At 40.5% G+C, this 20,920-nt stretch overlaps 1 protein-coding gene across 1 annotated transcript in view; it reads left to right on the top strand.

Moving 5' to 3' along the window:
• LOC116839693 (inter-alpha-trypsin inhibitor heavy chain H3-like) overlaps positions 1–15,509 on the top strand; it is a gene marked incomplete at its 5' end in the record, with an annotated part of 46,726 nt that extends 31,217 nt beyond the window's left edge. Inside the window, 8 exon segments of the mRNA XM_032805816.2 lie at positions 4,686–4,863; positions 6,364–6,451; positions 8,288–8,401; positions 11,151–11,355; positions 12,005–12,090; positions 12,093–12,176; positions 12,795–12,906; positions 13,521–15,509. Coding sequence (XP_032661707.2) covers positions 4,686–4,863; positions 6,364–6,451; positions 8,288–8,401; positions 11,151–11,355; positions 12,005–12,090; positions 12,093–12,176; positions 12,795–12,906; positions 13,521–13,668 — 1,015 coding nt within the window.
• Positions 15,510–20,920: the final 5,411 nt, after the last annotated feature.

The following is a 20,920-nucleotide window of genomic DNA, read 5'->3' as shown; positions in this document are numbered from 1 at the left end:
GCAAAAAATGATGGACAATAGGACTTAATTAATAAAGAATTAAAGGAGAGTGATAAAATTAATGCAGTTAACATATTTTATGAAAAACAGATCTTGTCAGATTAACTTGATTTTTTATAAAATTGCAAGTTTGTTACAACACAATATTTTGATTAAGAAACTAGAATGATCCAAAATCAGCAAGGCCAATGTTAAATTGATTAAAAATGAGTTAACTGATAGGTCTCAAAATGGAATTGTAAATGGGGAATCATCATCAAGTGGAAGCAGCAGAGAATCCTTTGGCACCTTATAGACTAACAGACGTTTTGGAGCGTGAGCTTTCGTGGGTGAATACCCACCCTTTCCAAAGGAAAAAAAAAAAAACAAATGGCTTCCCGAACAGCAGCTACTAAATTAGACACTTTAAAATCAAGCATACCATATTCAGGAAACGTGCCATCAGAGAGCTTAAGAAGGATTTCCAAGAAATGCCCTCTCTCTCCGGACCCGCTTAAGGTGTGCTTTTTCAAAATGTCCCTGGATACACTAAGTGAAGTTCCAAGAGTACTGAAGAAAAGCGCATGTGTTGCAATATTTAAACAAGACAACCTGAATGGAATTATGGTCCTGTAGCCTGATGTGTGATGTTGGGCAAAAAAATGATGGACAATAGGAACTTAATTAATAAAGAATTAAAGGAAGTGATAAAATTAATGCAGTTAACTATATTATGAAAAACAGATCTTGGTCAGATTAAACTGAATTTTTTTATAAAATTGCAAGTTTGTTACAACACAATATTTTATTAAGAAACTAGAACTGATCCATAAATCAGCAAGCCCCGCAATGTAATTTGCGTAATTTAAAATAGGATTATAAAAAATAAAAACCCAGTTTGGGAATAAATTATCTAAAATGGAGGTTTATGTAAGGCATGGGCTAAATGGGCCGAATCATCATTCATAGCTGACACAGCCACGCCAGGAATCCCTTCTGGCACCCCTATTATAGACTAACAGACGTTTTGGAGCGTGACTTTCAAGGTGGTGAATACCTCACCTTCGTCAGACGCAGATAGTGAAAAATTATTCAGCAGGATTATAGGACACTATAAAAGCTAGCTAAGCAAGCTAGAGATAAAGAAGGTTAGTATTCAATCAGAAGGAGGAAATGGGGCTCTCTTTGTTGCTAAGCAGCAGAGCTGTGAAAACCTATAGGGGTGAAGAAAGAAACTGGTTCTGCTAAAATCTGCTCAAGGACATTCACAGTCTTGTTTAGTCCAGAAAGCTGTGGATGTCAAGAGAAATTTGCAGATGAAATGAAGGGGCTAGCAGTTTTCTCTTTGAAAGTTCTGTCCTAGAAGTTTATTATTTGCTGCAAGGGATGACCTAAGCTACTTATATTGGCAGGAGGTGGAATCTTCTACCGATGCTGGGTCCGGGAGGTTTGACAGTCGTTTATCGTTTTAGCATGCGGGAGTGGTCCATAAGAATTTTCAATAGGGTGTGATACCCTTCACTCTTATTCCACCATGGTGTCTGCGAAAGTGACCTCCCGATGTAGGAAGTTGGTACCAGGGTCCCTGAGTTGCTTGTATGTAGAGGCTGGAGGGTGGTGAAGTTGTTGATAATGCTCCGTGCATCGGTGCCTAACATATCTTGCTGCCTCCAGCTTCCATCCGGCACATCACACGATCCATTGTCTACAAGCCAAGCACTGAGGTACAACCGCATCTGCTCTAACCCTACAGAACAGAGACCAACACCTACAAAAATTCCACCAAGCATTTTCAAACTACAATACCCCCGCACGAGGAATAGGAAACAGATCAACAGAGCCAGACGTGATACCCAGAAGCCTCCTACTGCAGACAAACAAAGAAAGAAACCAACAGGACTCCACTGGCCATCACATACAGCCCCCAGCTAAAACCCTCCAACACATCATCAGGGATTAAAACCCATCCTGGACAATGATCCACACACTTTCACAGTGTCTTGGGTGGCAGGCCCATCCTTGCCCACACACAACCTGCCAACCTGAAACGTATTCTCACCAGCAACTGCACACCTACCATAGTAACTCTAGCTCAGGAACCAAATCCATTGCAACAAACCTCGATGCCAACTCTGCCAAACTATCTACACCAGCCGACCACCCATCACAGGACCTAACCAGATCAGCCATACCATCACTGGTTCATTCACCTGCATTTCCACCAATGTAATATACGCCATCATATGCCAGCAAATGCCCCTCTGCTATATGTACATCGGCCAAACTGGACAGTCACACGGAAAAGGATAAAATGGACACAAATCAATATCAGGAAGGCAATATACTAAAACCTGTAGTGAGAAGCAAACTTTCAACTGCCTGGCCACACCAACTATAGGCAGACCTTTAAGGTGCGCATCGCTGCAGCAAAAAAACTTCAAAGGACCACACTTCAAAGAGAAATGGCTGAGCTTCAGTCATCTGCAAATTTAACAGCCATCAGCTCGACTAAACAAAGACGTGAATGGCTTTGCCAATTTACAGAACCAAGTTTCTCCTCCCTTGGTCTTTCACAGCTCCCTGCTGCTAAGAAAGGGCCCCACTCCTGATTGAACTAACCTCGTTACTTCTAGCTTGCTTTGCTAGCATATATATACCTGCCCCTGGAAATTTCCACTACCTGCGTCTGACGAAGTGGGTATTCACCCACGAAAGCTCACGCTCCAAAATGTCTGTTAGTCTATAAGGTGCCAAAGGATTCTCTGCTGCTTTTACAGATCCAGACTAACATGGCTACCCCTCTGATACTTGATCATCGAGTGGGTGTGTTCCCTGTCCTACAGGGATGAGTTCTTGGCCCTACACTGCTTAACATTTTTATTAGTGACCTGGAAGAAAACATAAAATCATCACTGATGACGTTTGCAGATGATGCAAAGATTGGGGGAGTGATAAATGATGAAAAGGACAGGCCCCTGATACAGAGAGGTCTGACACAGAGAGGTCTGGATTTCTTGATAAGCTGGGCAATATGTATTTTAATAAAGCCAAATATAAGATCATACATCTAGGAACAAAAAATGTAGGCCATACTTACAGGAGAGGGGAGTCTAACCTGGAAAGCTGTGACTCTGAAAAAGACTTGGAGGCCATGGTGGTTAATCAGAAGAACATGAGCTCCCAGTGCAACACTATGGCCTTGCTAATGCTATCCTTGAATATATAAATGGAGTTGGGAGATTATTTCACCTGTGGATTTGGCATTGGTGCAATCACTGCTGGAATACTGTGTCCAGGTCTGGTGTCCACAGTTCAAGAAGGATGGTGATTTATTGGAAAAGGTTCAGAGAACGAGCACAAGAATAATTAAAGGATTAGAAAACATACCTTGAGTGATAGATTCAAGGAGCTCAATCTATTTAGCTTCACAAAGAGAAGGTTAAGGTGTGACTTGATTACAGTCTATAAGTACCTGCATTTGGAACATAAAGGGCACTTCAACCTAGCAGACTAAGGTATGACAAGATCCTCTAGCTGGAAGTTGAAGCTAGACAAATTCAAACTAGAAATAAGATGCAAATTTTTAACAATGAGGACTACTTGCCAAGACTATTGGTGGACTGTCCATCACTGCAAATTTAAAATCAAGATTGGATGTTTTTCTAAAAGAGATTCTCCAGTTCAAACAGGAATTAATGCAGGGACATACTATCACCTGTGTTCAGCAGGAGATCAGACTGGAGCACAATGATTCCTTCTGGCCTTATAAAGTATGAATCCCTATATGTAATGTAACTTAATCTTGAAGTTATATTGATAGGACACCGAGAGCCTCTGGTGAATTCAGGAAAAATAGACACACTTGTTCTTTTGCCAAATTAGAGGTGACATCTGTTCATTGTAGAGAGATTTGGCTGGTTTCGATCATATCTGCTTATTATACATGGTTTCCCCACTCCTGTCTGATATACTTGTGCTGCCCTTTTAACATCTTGTGTAGAGACCAGTGTTTTTAGAGCCAAAGGTTGTGAGTTCTACACACATGCTGTAAGTGTGATTGATGGTTGTAGGTAGGTGGCCATACATTAGAAGTTATAAACAGAGGCAGTCTGCTTATTTTGGGAAAGGGCCAGCAAGGTGATTTTTTTTTTGTTCCTGATGCCAAAACTGAGCAGCCAACATATCCAAAACACAAAAGCCATCTCTGGTTAAAAGGTTTACAGATAAAACTGTCTATTGATAGTTGTCACTATACAGTCAGCCAAAAGCATCGTATCCAAAATCTGATATTTAAATAAAAAGAAAAAAAAAACCTTGGAAAACTCAATAGCTGCTGGTTGCTTTAGTCCCCAAACTGGAAAATTCAGACAGGGATCTTTTTCACCACTAAAAGGTAGTGGTAACTACTATTAAAATACAAATACACAGAATTGTTTACTTGAGCATTGGGTGCTGAGACTTGCTGAACAAAAAGTTTTGTAATACTTCATAAGATCCAAATAGTATTTCTAACAATAATATTTAAAGTAATAAGACAAAACCAATGTATGAAAAAGACAGAATCTGAGTTCGGTGGTTTTTGGCTGGTTACAGAAGAGAATGTTGCTATTATGCAGAAAAATATAATGCAGTGCTTAATGTCTTGGCTTTGTAGAAAGTTTCTGAAAAGGTGCAAGTTGCTGTTCTGACTCTCTTCCTGCATTCAGCATTTCAGCTCAAGAAGAAAAATGGAGGAATCTTGCAGCAGAAGCCCTGGAGCTCTCTCTGAAATATAAATTTGTGATGCCTCTCACATCCATGGTAGTAACAAAACCAGAAGATAATGAAGATAAAGCTGCAATTGCTGATAAACCAGTAGAAAGTAGGGACATTTTCATAGTTTTGCTTCACAATCTAATCTGAGATAATTTATCTAGAGCTGGTGGGCTAATTCACTGTGAATAAATTATCTGATGTATTTAATCTTATTTTATGTTCACTAATCGTTCAAACAAAGCTTGATTTCTGCAAATTTATTAATTATTCACAAGTTTTCAAGTAATAATACACCTCTACCCTGATTTAACGTGACCAAATATAACACAAATTCGGATACAACGCGATAAAGCAGTGCTCTGAGGGGGTGGGGTGGCGCACTCCGGCAGAGCAAAGCACGTTCGACATAATGCGGTTTCACCTATAACGCAGTAAGATTTTTTTGGCTCCTGAGGAGAGCTTCATATTGGGGTAGAGGTGTATAAGCAAACAAATTTGAGGCTGGTGGGTTGTTTGTCACTTTTATAGTCACTAGCATAAGGTGCTTTTGAAAATTTACACAAGAGTGATTTATGAGCCCAAGCCCACTGGGTTTCAATGGGACTTAGAATCCTAAATCATTAGGTGCTTTTGAAAACTTTGCTCCAGTGTGTGCCTGGTATTGTTCCTCATCACTTGACTGGATGATTGAAGCTTTTGAAGCAGGAGAAATAAAGAAGAAAGTACTTCCTGTATGAATTTTCGGACTGAATAATCATAGACTCTGATTGTCCTGAAGACACAACTAGTTGATTTAGTCTCACTTTCTGTATAGCACAGGCCCTAGACTTTTACCCAGTTACCCCTGTACTGAGTCCAATAACTTGTTTGATTAAAGCCTATCTTCCAGAAAGCATCTAGAAGACCTCAAGAGATTGTGAGACTTGCAATAAAATAATGAGAGTTGGCAACACTGAAAATTTTCCTTGCAGTCTTGTAGCTGTATGATATATGACAAATATTTATTGCAAATACTAATCATAACTTGACACAACCACTTCCACATTATCTTAACCACTATTCTTTTAAGTTCCATGTGTTATCAATTAGATGGGTACAAATTAGTTTATCCCACTCTGCATTGTCTGTGATTATACAACTGAAATTTTATACCATAACACTGATTTTACATATATTGTGTGCACAACCCTTGTCTTTTATTCTTCCTTTGCAAGGTCACTGTGAAGGATCTCCAAAACACCTTTGTGTTAGAGAGTGAGAATCATGTGAAATAATGTAGCCTGAAGACTCTCTGAAGAGGGGAAAACTTTTACTGTCTTTTTAATTCTGTTCAGAGCTAGTGAGGCAACTAAAAAAGAGAAATAGAATATCCAAGATTTTAGTATCTTAAATGTAGTTAGAGCATCTAAGATTGTGATGGTGAATATCTTGCCTCTTTACCCTAGCAACTTGAACTGTTGTGAGAAAATGCTTTTCGTCAACAGATCCCGTTGAAACAGTAGTAAAAATGGTTTAAGCAATAATGTAGACAAGACAAAATGATATCCAATACCATTTCAGAAAGCATGTCTGAAGCTTGAAAGGGGTGTGGTGGGGGGAAAAGCTATTTTAAACTTCAAAAGATGCTAGTTTAAAATTATTTTGATTCATCTAACTTTTTTTTTCAATCTGTCAGATACTTCTATTCGGTATAGTTACCCTTCAAAGGCAAACTCTGGTAAGTTGTCTTTTTTTAAACATACCTACAAACCATACACAGTTCTCCCTTTTCAAGAACAAATATGTGATGTCATCACAATGCTCTTAAGAGAAAGTTAATTTTACCTGGGGTGTAGGTATTGTGAAAATGAATTCAAGTTAATGTTGATACCAGTAACATAACTTTTCAACATGAATGAAGGCACAATAAAGCCATTATCAAAACTATAGCTTATGTAATTCATAAGTGTTTAGATACCAAAGATAGAGATGTTAATGGGAAATAAAAGCAAACACTTCAAGACAACATATAACACACTTTCTGTACTGTGTAACGTAATTCACGTAGCTTGAAGTGCTATTCTAAAGTGACTGTGCAAAATTACACCATTTTACTCAACGTAACTGTTCCTGTTGTGTATTCAGAGTCATGTCTACCCTCTTTGGTAACAAACTTACTCCTGTTAGCCATGGAAAGTCAAAACAGCTAAGAAAGTCAGGTGCTGATTCTACTTCAGCTTGTGCATACTCAACAGAATTTGTCAGTAAGTTTCAATGTAACAGTTATGCGACACAACTGAAGACAGTGAGGTTGTCCAGGTATCACTAAGTGCATGTTTGGAAGTCAGGGGGTTTACAGATGCAACTGACAGTCTAATTATTTTGGCAAAATCAAATGATGCACAAGTTGAAAAGAATTGTACTTGACTCTCAGATCTCAGGTTGACCTTGCAAATCTGGCAATTAGAAAATACATCTTTCTCTTTGTAAGCTGTACACACTTGATTTGGAATCACTAAAACACGTTAAACATGAATGTCACTTTTACAGGCAAAAACATTTTAAGAATAGACCACATTTTAGCCTCAGATCATTTTCGCTGGTAAGCACTATGTTAGCCATCCAATCGCTATTAACCTTTTTGGTGAACACCACAACAAAAAAGGCATTTAGCACTTCTGTCATTTCCATATTTTCTGTTGTTATTTCTCTGATGGGTCCCCCTTGGGGTGCCACCTGGAACTGGAGTACCACTGAGCCCCCTGACCCATCGGCCTGGGCTCACTTTACACTGTACTGCTGTAACCAGCCTGCCAAGCTCTCTCCCAGGCTCCAGCCTGCACTTTTGCCACAACACATACAGGTGGGGACAGACCCAGCTGCAGTTACATGCAGGCAGTTTCTTTAACCAGTTTCTGCATGGGAAGGCACATCTAGGGCACCTCCCAATTCTTACGGCACATACCTCCTCTCTGGAGTGTAAACCCAAAATTATAACATCTTGCACTACACAGGGAACTGTACAGCATAAGCTCATGAGATTCACTCACTCCCTCAATGTGAAGAGGACATATACACACACTGGTTTCAGACAAAGCAAAAACAAGTTTATTAACTACAAAAGAGAGGTTTTCAGTGATTATAAGGGATAGCAAACAGATCAAAGCAAATTACCTAGCAAATAAACAAAACATGCAAACTAAGCTTAATATACTAAAGAGACTGGATATGAAGAGCAAATTCTCACCCTAAATGATGATACAACTAGGCTGTAGGCTCTTAAGGAGGCAAGCTGTGCTGGCTTACAATTTACAAACCTTCTGTTGTTCCATTCACAGGCTAAAAATCCCTTTAGTTTGGGTCCAGCACTTCCCCCCAGTTTAGTCTTTGTTCGTGCTGTATTGTTTTCCCAACAGATGTCTGGGATTTTGTTCTTCTTTGTTGCACTTCCAATGAATGTCGTTGGGTGAAGAGTCTAATTACTAGTTATCTCAGCCATAACTTACTGTTTCTCTATCAATGAGAGGCTGCTTTTGTAAGTCAATTAAACTGAGACATTGTAATGTGTTTGCAGTTGATGGAGATCCACATTTCCTTATAGAAGTGCCACAGAAAAAAGACCATCTTTGCTTCAATATAAATTTAAATCCAGGTGTGATGTTAAACCTAGTAAAAGACCCTGACGCAGGTGAGTTAATATTTATCTAAAGTAAAAGAGCAAAAAGTCCAGGAGGGAATGGACGAGAAATCATTTTGATTCTGAACGGAGAAAAAACACGTAGTGGGTGACACCACCAGTACCTGTCTACTTCCAGATAAAATGTGTTTGATAGGATATGCAAGTGAATGAGGACAAATACAGGGATGGATTTAAGCAGCAGCACTAACTTTATTAACACTTCTACATGAATTGAGGTTTATCTGCCATATATCCCCATACTAGGCATTTAAGTGGGTCCAGTGAGGGTTTACAGGGCTCCTATCATGTAGCCCAGTGGTTCTCAAACTTTAGCAACTGGAGGACCCCCATTTTGATTTACAATTTTTGCAGATCCTCAACCCCTTTATTCAGCCCTAGGCCCTGGCCCCACTCTACCCCTGGCCCTGCCCCCACTCTCCTTCCCCCACAGTGCCACCCCCGCCCCCTTCTTCCCGTCCTCTCCACCACCACATCTCCGCTTTCTCACCTCTTTCCACCTCCTTCCCTGAGTGCGCCCCATCCCTGCTCCTCCCCCTCCCTCTTAGTGCCTCCTGCACACCACTGAACAGCTGTTCTGTGGCATGCAGGAGGCGCTGGGAGAAAGGAGGCAGAGTTGATCAGTGGGGCCAGCAGACTCGGACTTTACTAGCGAGTACCCTCGCGACCCCCAAGGGTCTGTGGACCCATTTGAGAAACTCTGATGTAGCCCATAAATAACAACATACATAAGAACATAAGAATGCCCCTACTACGTCAGACCAAAGGTCCGTCTAGCCCAGTATCCTGTCTTCCAACAGTAGCCGGTGCCAGGTGTCCCAAAGGGAATGACCAGAACAGGTAATCATCAAGTCATCCATCCCCTGTCGCTCATTCCCAGCTTCTGGCAAACAGAGGCTAGAGATATCATCTCTGCCCATCCTGGCTAATAGCCATTGATGGACCTATCCTCCATGAATTTATCTAGTTCATTTTTGAACCCTGTTATGGTCTTGGCCTTCACAACGTCCTCTGGCAAAGAGTTCCACAGGCTGACTGTGTGTTGTATGAAGAAATACTTCCTTTTATTTGTTTTAAACCTGCTGCCTATTAATTTCATTTGGTGACCCCTAGTTCTTGTGTTATGAAAAGCAGTAAACAACACTTCCTTATATACTTTCTCTATACCAGTCATGATTTTATAGACCTCAATCATATCTCCCCTTAGCCATCTCTTTTCCAAACTGAAAAGTCCCAGTCTTATTAATCTCTCCTCATACGGAAGCTGTTCTATACCCCTGATAATTTTTATTGCCCTTCTCTGAACCTTTTCCAATTCCAATATATCTTTTTTGAGATGGGGCAACCACATTTGCACACAGTATTCAAGATGACAATGTATCATGGATTTATATAGAGGTAACATGATATTTTCTGTCCAATTATCTATCCCTTTCTTAATTATTCCCAGCATTCTGTTCGTTTTTTTGACTGCCACTGCACATTGAGTGGATGTTTTCAGAGAACTATCCACAATGCCTCCAAAATCTTTCTTAAGTGGTAACAGCTAATTTATACCCCATCATTTTATATGTATAGTTGGGATTATGCTTTCCAGTGTGCATTACTTAGCATTTATCAACATGAAATTTCATCTGCCATTTTGTTGCCCAGTCAGCCAGTTTTGAGAGATCCTTTTGTAGCTCTTCTCAGTCTGCCTGGGTCTTAACTATCTTGAGTAATTTTGTATCATCTGCAAATTTTGCCACCTCACTGTTTACCCCTTTTCCCAGATCATTTATGAATATGTTGAACTCTCCACTGCCTACCCCTAGGATTCAGCCCTCACACTCCCTGCAGCAAAGACGACAGAAAAAAGGACTTTGGTCTATGAAGACTTCAGGTCTCTGCTTTTCCTGAGGTCTACCAGCAAAATCCCAGGTCTTTTATTTCTGGAAGCTGGCCTTTTATCTGCATTGGACACAGGCCTCAGGTTACAACAAGCTAAACATTCCTACCAATTCTTAACATTCAATTTCTAAATCCTTTTCCTATTCAACTTAATTGTGTCTCCATGATACTGTAAGGAAGATGATAAAAACCTACCAGGCCTCAGCCCTTTGGCCTGAATAGGAAAAATTCCTTCTCACTCCCTAAAACAGGTGATCAGGCAGACCCAAGGCATCCTAAAAAAAACAGTTCCTATGCTATCTAACTATGGGGAGGGAGTGTGGGTTTAGATAAAATGGGACATGAGGCTTGAGAAATCTCAGGCAAGAGTTTAAGTTGATGATCATGGGGAACAATCCATCATCCCTCTGGCTGGTCAAAGGGTGAAGGGGTGTCCCTGGGAAGAAGGTTCCTACTCCTGCATACACTCCCCCTTTCATTCCAAAGCTGTCTGGTGCCTTCTGGATCCAATCAAGTCTCCCACTCACTAAACCAGGTGGAGGCATTCTGCTCATCTGTCTCCTTAAGTGATATACCACTTGAATCTTGCTAAACTAATGCTCCCTAATGCAACTGCTATGTCAATGGTCTAAAGCTTCGTGTCCAGGAGAGGCCAAAATGAAAAGAAATACAGGCAAGAGACTGAAGGAGAAAAAGGTGAAGTAGTAAATTGGTAGCCAGTGAAAGGATTGGAAATTATTCTATAAAATGGTTCAGCTGCATAGTACTTTCCTTCTCCACATCATTCCTCAATGTTTCCTGATCAAAATCTATCTGTACAGTAATAGCACATTTTGTTCCTTGATAACAGGCATCACAGTTAATGGGCAGCTTGTTGGAAAAAAGAAAGTCAGAAACAATGCACAGATCCAAAAAACATATATTGGAAAACTTGGGATTGTAAATACACAAATGGATTTAAAAATAGAAATAACGACTGAAAAAATCACCCTCCAGAATGGCAGAAAGACAGCCACTTTTACCTGGCTTGATACAATCACCCTACAACAAGAAGGGTAAAGTACAATACAAAAGCCCAGACTTGTTCAAGAATGTTCAAACTTATGAAACCATTAGTATGTAAATGTAATTAAGGCCGATGGCAGTGGCAATCTGATTAACAAATCCTTGGAAGCCACGTACCCTGTTCATGCATTCAATTGCTTGTTGCAATACTATTAGGCGCTGATTCAAGAAAGCACTTCTGCACACGCTTAATTGAGCATATGTTTAAGTGCTATTCCAAACAAGGATGCTTTCCTCAATTAGGATCTTAGATATGAACGGTATGATCCTGCAGCTACCTACAAACATGTAGACCTCTGCATCGGCATGGAATCCCATTGACTTCAGTGGAGCTCCAGATGAGCACAGGACTGTGTGTGTGTGCATACAGTTGCAGGATTGAGGTTTTAGTCTCTTCACTCTTGAACTCTTTGCTACCACATATCAAGTATCACTAGTTGAAATATTTTGTTTGATTTATGGATCTTCAGAAAGTTTTGTTTAAAAAAAAAAAATCTTACTCTGCCAGATGGATTTTCCATAGATTCCCTGTTCTGTTAGTCAACTTAGTGTCCACAATATTAAATGCTGAAAACCAAAAATGAACAGGTATGAGGTCTCTTCACAAATTTTTTTTTCGCCTTTCTTCTCCTGCTGCAGTTTGACTATGGAGATAAATAGGGAAAAAAATCTAGTGCTTTCATTCGGAGATGATGCAACTTTTATTGTGGTTTTGCATCGAGTGTGGAAAAGCATCCTATACACCACTATTTCCTAAGATTGTACACGTTGGATAGTTGCAAGGTGTCTGAACACACCCATGGCTTATTAGGTAAGAATTCACATCCATTGAAATGGATCAACACTACCTTAATTTAAAAGACTGACATTTTCCAGACTGGTTCATTTAGGGAAAAGTAATCATGTGTCCACATTCTCAGAGCTAAGATGAATAGAATATTTTTAAAGTATCATCTCGTATATTATCTCTTTCATTGTATCTGGTCCTAGTTGGTATATTAAAAATAAAAATGGGATGTAGGTCTATAACTTCAATAAAAAACTGAGAATATGAAAACATGTTTTGTAAGTGAGAGAGAGTCTACAGCCCATGTCTTAAACTCATAGAAATTACAAATGGAGATGACCTAATTTAGCTCATTCTCTTGGGATAAGTGCAGTTTTCCCTACAGTATCTTTTCTTGTGCTTTGTCTCGGCTAGTTTTAAAAGTCTCAAGATATGAGATTCTACTACTTCTCTTGGGAGAGTATGCCATAGACTAACAGATCTCTCCATTATGAAGTTTTCCTGGGAATTTCAAAATTTCCTTCTCTTAATTTCATCCCCTCACTGCTAGTTATACCTGCTTGTATGTATCAAAAGTATCTTATAGCTATCAGTTGATTTAACAGCAGTTTCTGATATTGTATTTTCTCCCCTTATTATCAGGACAGTTTTTCCAGCACATTGATTTTGAAGTTTTTGACATCCGTCCTGGATCAGACCCCAAGAAACCACATGCCATAATGATTGTCAAAAACAATAAACTGACAGTAACCAGGTAACCAAATTATTAGGAAATACTTCCCTACCCTGAAAAGATCTGTAATTTAGGGAGAAGAAGATGGGAAAATTCTCTACCTGTTACAGTAAAGGACTAGGTTCGGTTCTTTTTAAAAAGACAGGCAACACAGTGCGAGACAGAGAGACAGAGCACAGTGCGAGAGTCTTCTTCTGTAAGAATCTCCATCTTGAACTGTTTCACGGCACAGCACTCTTTCCCCAAGTGAACAGGCAGGAACCTTACATCTACAATGGTGCAGTACATACAACAAAATTATAATCTCTCCTTACAATTATTTACCTACATATTCCTGATTATGCAACAGACTTGCTGTTTGACCATGGAAAAGCCACTTAAACCCTGTTTACACTAGAAAAACTACCTGTTGTTGCCTAGAAGGTACCAACTGAATGGATCCAGCATGGTTTAGCTGCAAGTGTAGACAAAGACTGCTACTGTATTCATAGGTAAATACTAGTCTAAAGAATTTATACAAAGACAAACCTGGTAAAATTGCTAAGCTCACAGACAGACAGATTCAGAATCAGAGCTGCACCACATTACAAAGTACTGTTACTTTGGTTCATTCATGCTTTTTGTCTTTATTTCAGGATTAGTGAGAAAGATTATGGAAAAGACCCCAGTCATGGAACAATCGTCCCCTGCTGGTTTATTCATAACAATGGTACAGGACTGATTGATGGAGCTCACACTGACTATATTGTTTCCAACCTATTTAGCACACCATTTATAAACTAAGCAACAAACTTACATGTGCAATCTCATACTTTAAAGAAAGAGTTAGCTACAAGAAAACAACAGAGAGAAATAAAGTTGTTTTTGCTCATTATTAAATGTAGCTGATAGCTGCAGTTTTTATTCTTTGATATTTTCCCAACTTTGATGCACATGGCATGTCTCAGTAATCACTTCTGAGTAAATATTATGATCTGGATAGTAATTTTGTCTGCCTTTGGCCTGTGCCATGTGTACATCTAGTATCATGTTCATACGTTTGCTTCGATTATAGACTGCGAGATCTGTTCCTGCTCACATTAAAGTCAATGACAAAACGTGCATAAACTCCAGTGGGAACAGAATTGTGCCCACTAGTTGTGCCTGGTGGCCCAGTCAATGTGGGTAGCTAGTCACACCAGGAAAGGAAGCTGCACCACTTGATTCTTATTCACTTGACAGGGCAGCATGCTGCATTCATGCCTGCATAGCCTTCTATGCAGAGAGAAAAGGAGCTTCTGTCAGATCAAAGTCTCAACATGTAGCATAGATTTTACTGTTCAGAGGCATTCCTTATGCTTTCCTCACTCATTTTCTCCTGCCCCTTTGGGCATCAGGTGTCTATGCTATTTCCAGGAGCTCCTGTTTTCTTACAAAGATAAAATGGTGGACAGCTGACAGCTACTGCAAGGCTTCTGGATTCTCAGAACAAGTTTAATTCCTCATGCACCAACAACTGGAATGGTTCCATCCACAGTGTCAAACATCATATGTAACATTAAAAATTCATCCATAAACATAAAAGCTGTATTTGGCAATTTTAACATAAAATTAAGACTAACAGAAGACTTTGCAGTTGTACTTTACTTTTCAAGAGACATGCATCTAATTTCCATATATGCATCATTTATACCATTGGCATAATATTATGGCTTTACAACTCAGAAATATGTACGTGTTTTCCCAAGTGTTCTACAAGATAATACAAAGTGACTTGATTCCTGATGCCTGGTCTAAACAGAGGAGTATTACTGGCAAAGTTACGGGAGAGGAGGACTGGAATAATTGGAGGTGTTGCAGGACAAAATTTAATTGCATTGGTAAACCTTTAAGCAGTTCCAGAACTGGAATAACTGAAGATGGGGGGAAAGGGATGTTGTGACAGTCTATCCTTTTATGGCCATCAATTTTATAAGACTATGATAAATTTTGTACAAAGTATGCCTTGTGTGATATCATTTAAAACATCATCTTCTGCTGAACATTATTGTCCTGGTAAAATATGTGTATCAACATTGCATGTAAAGTTATAAATTTATATTGTATAACATTGCTGTAACATGTTCCAGAGTTAGAAATGCAGGCCCAAACCTGTTTTTCATTGAAAAAGAAACACTAGCAACCCAGCCAGGTGTTAGTTATCACTGGTTTAAACAGTCATTCTTCAGCAATGGAAGGAATAAACAAGAAATTTACATTTCATCACAGAGACTGTTCAGTCCTCACATCCACAAGAGGCTACTTGTCACCTTCACCCCAGGTGGGGTAATCCTCAAAAATGGTAGAGTGGTATAAGAGAGAGAGAGACAGTGGCATCCATTTAACCTCTTCTCCTCCTATCTCTGCTCATGACATCATCACATCGACTGAATTAAGGAGGAGTTATCCCAGGCTGAAAAGGAGACCCAGCCTGTGAAATTTACAACAGCATATGGTGAGATAAAACCTTTGTTTTTAAGTTCTTGTACCTTGTTAAATTAGGTATTAGCTGGCTTATTACTCTTTTATAACCAATCATGACTTTTATGCATCATCCCTCGTAATCACTTAAAATCTATCTTTCTGGAGTTAATAAACTTATCTTATTGTTTTACCTTAACCAATGTGTTTTGATTAGAGTGTGTGGGAAACTCCATTTGGGATAACAAAGCTGGTACATATATCATTTTCCTTTGAGGAAATCATGGACTTTCTGTGAGCTTGCATTGTTCAGTAGTGTGCCGGACAGTACAAGATGCACATCCCTGGAGGAACAAGGCTGGTAATTTGTATGTAATTAATGCGCGACTGGTCAGAGTGCTCCTGTTTAGCTAGGAGTGAATGTACATGCTGAAGGCTGTGAGAGCAGACTGGGAGTGGCTGCTCCGACAGTAAAGCAATGTAAAAGACATCCCAGGGTAGAAAGTTAATGGGACACAGCTGCTCAATGGTCTAGATTGTATCCTGGGTAATATCACAGATGTAAAGGCCAGAAAGGACGTACATTGGCAGAGCTGGGAACAAAGGTTGACTTAACTCACTCAATGGCTTGAGACAACAGACAAAAGAAACGTTTTGTGTATGTAAGTACAGTGTTAGGTCATTGGGAAAGGAGCTGACAGGAAAATGCCCAACGCTTTTATCATATGACATTGAAAAAAATTCCAATGGTCATATTGTTTTGTATGAATCAGAGTTCTACTGATGCAGGAAAATTCAGTGCTTCTACTTTTTTTGTGATGCTGTATTTTACATGGTCCATGGACATAACACATGATATATGCAATGTTTGAGTATTGTTGCATGACCTCATGGCCTCCTTTTTGGTGGATTAGCACAAGTAGCAGAATTCCTGGCGTGATGACACAAGCATGAGCTCAGTAAATAACAGAACTTGTATTTATTACTAGAAGAGGGGACAGAGGCAGCTCCCCTGCTGGTGCTACTGACACCACAAACAGCAGTCAGCACATACCTAACTGTGCATTTCCTCTCAGGACTACTTCCTAAGTCAGGGTCCTTCCTGTTTGGGAAGAGCCACAGGCTTTGGGACTGTGTCATCCACAGACCCAGACATCACACTAATTCTGTTACACTGCTCCTCCTCTTGAAAGAGATGCCTCTCACATCAACATCATAAACCACATGATCAACAGAACAAACTATGCGCAAACAATCTTTATGCCAAATTGGCATGCTGATATGTTGATTGCCCCTCTTAGAGAGGAAATGTCACTTGTCATAACCAGGAGTGCTCTGGGATTGGACCTATTGCTTCCCTGGCAGGAAAAAAATGCCTTTATTTAGTGCCACGCTTTAACATTGGAGGGTCTTTTGCTAAATTGGCTACCTGGATCAGTATAACTCTCTTTTTTTGCAGTTCCAAATAACTGTGCCATCATCAAATCCATACTTTACTTATGTCCCAATCGATGGCTCCATAATGCTGTATAGTCTTTCATTATTTTCTATACCTTGGCTCAAATTACCCCTTCCACACTTGAGGGGCTTATTACATTCTCTACCAGTGTTAATTACATACATCAGTGGCATCATTCCAGAAAATTACAGGGATGTGTTTTCCAATTATAATAAATGTTTTAGCCCTCACATTAAGGTTAACTCCACACCTCATCAGAAGATCAGTTTCAGGCAGTGCTCCTTGATCAGAGTACTTTTCCACAATGAAAACTCATACCAATTTAAGGTTGCCAATTTCTATAGTCGTTTGCCAAATATCCATTACATTCAGCCTTTGACTATTAGCCAGTCTGGCTACCCCAAAGTAAGGCATAAGTTTCTGAGGGCTGTGTCTAGAGGCTTCTTTTCCTAGCTTTTCAGATAACAAAGCAGCTTGTGTCCCAGAATTGATTTGGATCTCACATAAGACTCTCTCAGCCTTCCTGGGCAAATTGATACCACTCCCCACAGCAGCACTCACATAACTTGCTGGCCTAGCATTTGCCAGTAAATAGCTTGTGGTACTGTTCCCTGCACCAGTCCATCGAACAGCAATTTTTATCAGTGGGCAGTGTGGTTTTAAGTGGCCAGACTGTCCACATTTCCAATAGGCCTGATCCGCTACAGCATTTGATAATCCTGATCAGAGCATTGCCTTGTTCCTCTTAACCGAAAATCTGCATTTCTCAAGCTCAGTATCGTTTGTCTTTGTGGAGTTACCTGCTGCCTTTCCAGCTGAAACTGTCTGACTTGTCTAATCAGTATTTCTACTGCTTCCTGCAGACTTTCAATTATATTACTGATCCCTCCCCACATTGCTGTGTTCCTGAGCTCCATGACCCTGGATCCTCACTGCTCCCTAATGCCTTTCCAGCTCATGGATCTGCTCCAGTTCATTTGCTAGCTTGATGGCTTTAGTAAGCATCTGGAGTTTTGCACGCCACAGCTGTATCTGGACATTCCCCAGTAGCAATGGTGTGATTTTGTGCTAGGTTGTCCTGTTCTACTCTGTCTCATCCTGAGTAGGTTTTTGCTGCTCAGACATTCTAGAATATATACAGCGTGCTTTGTTCTGCCAGTGGGAGATTGATTAGCTCAAATACTTTTATAACTATTCATATGCTGCAAGATGCTGCACTTCACAAAGATGCTTCAAATTGTAACTGCCAAGATAAAATTTTGATATACTCTAGGGATAGAGTATTTTTAACAGCAGTAGCCTTGTCGTGGACCTTGCCAGAGAAGATTAGACAAAGCCTGACCACAGTCAGGACTAAATGTCATGCCCAACAGTTTGCTAAGGCCTTTACCCTATCATGGCATTTTCACATGTCTCTATCCCACATTTAGGGACTGTCTATATAGGAAAATTGACTAGAAAAGCTATTGTGACATAAGCTGTTCTACAATAACTATTACCTCATAGTGCCCTGTGTAGGAACACTATTCCAGAATAAAAGTCAGTGTATTTAAGAAGAATGAGAGTGCACTCATCATGCTGGCATAAAGTGACTTTTATTCCAGAATAGTGTGTGCATATGAGGACCTATTTAGGTCAATTTTATGCAAGGAGACAACCCCATATATTGGATGAGAAGAAGGAAAGAAGAGCATTAAAAAAAAAACAATAACCAAACTTGAAAACTAGCGACAAAAGGAAGACAAGAATTATTTCCAGTCAACGCATGCTCAATGCTATTATTAATTGTTCTACATTTGATCCTCAGCTCATTGAAATGAATAGAAAGATTGTCACTGATTTCCGTGGGCTTTGGATCAGGCTGTTACATACCACAGTGATAGAAAAACCTAAGCTCCATATTCTGCTTGCCATCAGTGGACAGAGCCTCAGATGAGAAGTGTACAGTGAGGTTCGCTTGTTTTGTGCATTTACATTTTAATTCCATCATTATGCAAGAGTGAAATGTGGATACAAGGAAAAATTCTCCTCTATGCACCACAACTGAAGTCGTAACAGCATTTTACGTATATGCTGTATGTGAGTGCAAATTTGGCCTAAATAATATAGACTGCCACATGAACAAAACAGAGAGCAGGAGCAAAAATATATCTGGATGAGCAATAGCTTTGCATCTGCTGTAAAATAAATGTAAGTCCCATACCTATCATCATCTGAAGCAGGCTAAAACTGAGTTTATGTACCAGAGAGACTCCATGAAGTTCATTAAGACTTAGCTATTGCCATTGCTTTTAAATGGAAGGTGCTCGGATACTATAGTGATAGGCAATACTATTAAATCCTTAGTGTCTGTCAGGTCCTAGGTACTTCAAAGACCTTTACAAAGTATTATGGTTGGATAAAACGGTTACTCATCTTCTCCTAACTGTTGTGCTTCGAGATGGGTTGTTCATGTCCATTCCAATCAGGTGTGTGCATGTGCACATGCACGGTAGCTGGAAGATTTTTTTCCCTTAGCAGCAACCGTCAGGTTGGCCTGGGTGCCCCCTGGAGTTGCACCTTTATGGCGCTCAATATAGAGCCCTGCTGACCCACCACTCTTTCAGTTCCTTCTTTCTGGCTACTCTGACAGAGGGGTAGGAGGGTGGGTATTGGACTGGACATGAATAACACATCTTGAAGAACAACAGTTACGAGAATGTGAGTAACCATTTTTTCTTTTTTGAGTGCTTGTTCATGTCCATTCCGATCAGGTGACTCACAAGCCCAGGTTCAGTAGGTGGGGTCAGAATTGTCCACTGAGTGGAGCGCTGCTCTTCCAAAGGTCACATCATCTCTGGCCTGCTGAGTGATGGCAGAGAGCCTGGTGAAAGTGCATATGGAGGACCATGTTGCTGCTCTGCAGATTTCCGGGGTGGGAACCTGCACTAGGAATGCCCTTGAAGATGCTTGAGACCTGGTGGAGTGCACAGTCATTGGAGGAGCGGGCACCTTCACCAGACTGTAGCACTCACAGATGCAGGACATGCTCCATGAGGAAATTTGTGAAAAGAGATAGGAAAATATTGCATCCTGTCCATCACATCCATGAATTACTGGACCGAATTTCAGAAAGGCTTCATTCTCTCGATGTAGAAGGCTAACGTTCTGTGGACATCCAATGAATGAAGCCTTTTTTCCCTGCTGCTCAAGTGAAGCTTAAGATGGGATACTGGGAGGAAGATGTCCTGGTTGATGTAAAACTGGAAGACAATCTTCAGGAGTAAAGCCGGGTGGGGCTTGAGCTGAACCTTGTCCTTATAGAACACAATGTAAGAGGCCTCTGATGTCAGGGCCTTGAACTCAGATACCCTTCTGGCTGAGGTTATCACTACCAGAAACGCTACTTTGTATAAGAGAGAGAGCAGGGAGCATGTTGCAAAAGATTCAAAGGGCGGTCCCATGAGACTGGAATGGACAAGACTGAGGTCCTATCCCAAGCTGGGACAGGCTGCCAGACATGCAGGCATAGCCTGCTGAGACCTTTAAGGCAACAACTGACAATAGGCTTAGCAAAGACTGAGAGGCCTTCTGCTTCTGGGTGAAAGGCAAAGATGGAGGCCAAATGAACCCTTATTGACGACATGGACAGCTCCTGCTACTTGAGATGGTGGAGATAGTCTAATATAAATGACACGGAGGCTAGCGGTGCTCCACTGACCAGACTGAAAAAAAATCTCTTCCACTTGGCAAGGTATGTGGCTCTGTGGAGGGTTTTCCACTGCCAAGGAGGACTTGTCTAACCTGATTCAAGCAAGAGAGCTCTGTAGGATTCAGCCATGGAGCTTCCACTCTGTGAGGTGCAGCAACTCAAGGTTCAGATGTTCAAGATGGCTGTGATCCTGAGTTAGCAAGAGTGGCAAGGAGACTGGAGCTTCCACAGACATTTCCAGGAGTGATGAATACCAGTGCTGGTGGGGCCAGGCTGGAGCTATCAATAGAACTGAAGCTTGTTCCCCCCTTATCTTCAGGAGCTCCTTGTGAATGAGCAGAATGGGCAGAAGGGTGTACGGTTGATGGCCTCTCCATGGGAGATGGAATGTGTCCATGATGGAGCCCAGGCTGTTGTTCAGGAAGGAGCAAAACTGCTGGCATTTT

Source organism: Chelonoidis abingdonii, chromosome 16, assembly GCF_003597395.2.
Source record: "Chelonoidis abingdonii isolate Lonesome George chromosome 16, CheloAbing_2.0, whole genome shotgun sequence".
In the NCBI taxonomy this organism is placed as follows: domain Eukaryota; kingdom Metazoa; phylum Chordata; order Testudines; family Testudinidae; genus Chelonoidis; species Chelonoidis abingdonii.
Note: the sequence above shows the minus strand (reverse complement) of the source record. Positions and strands in the feature narration are given on the sequence as shown.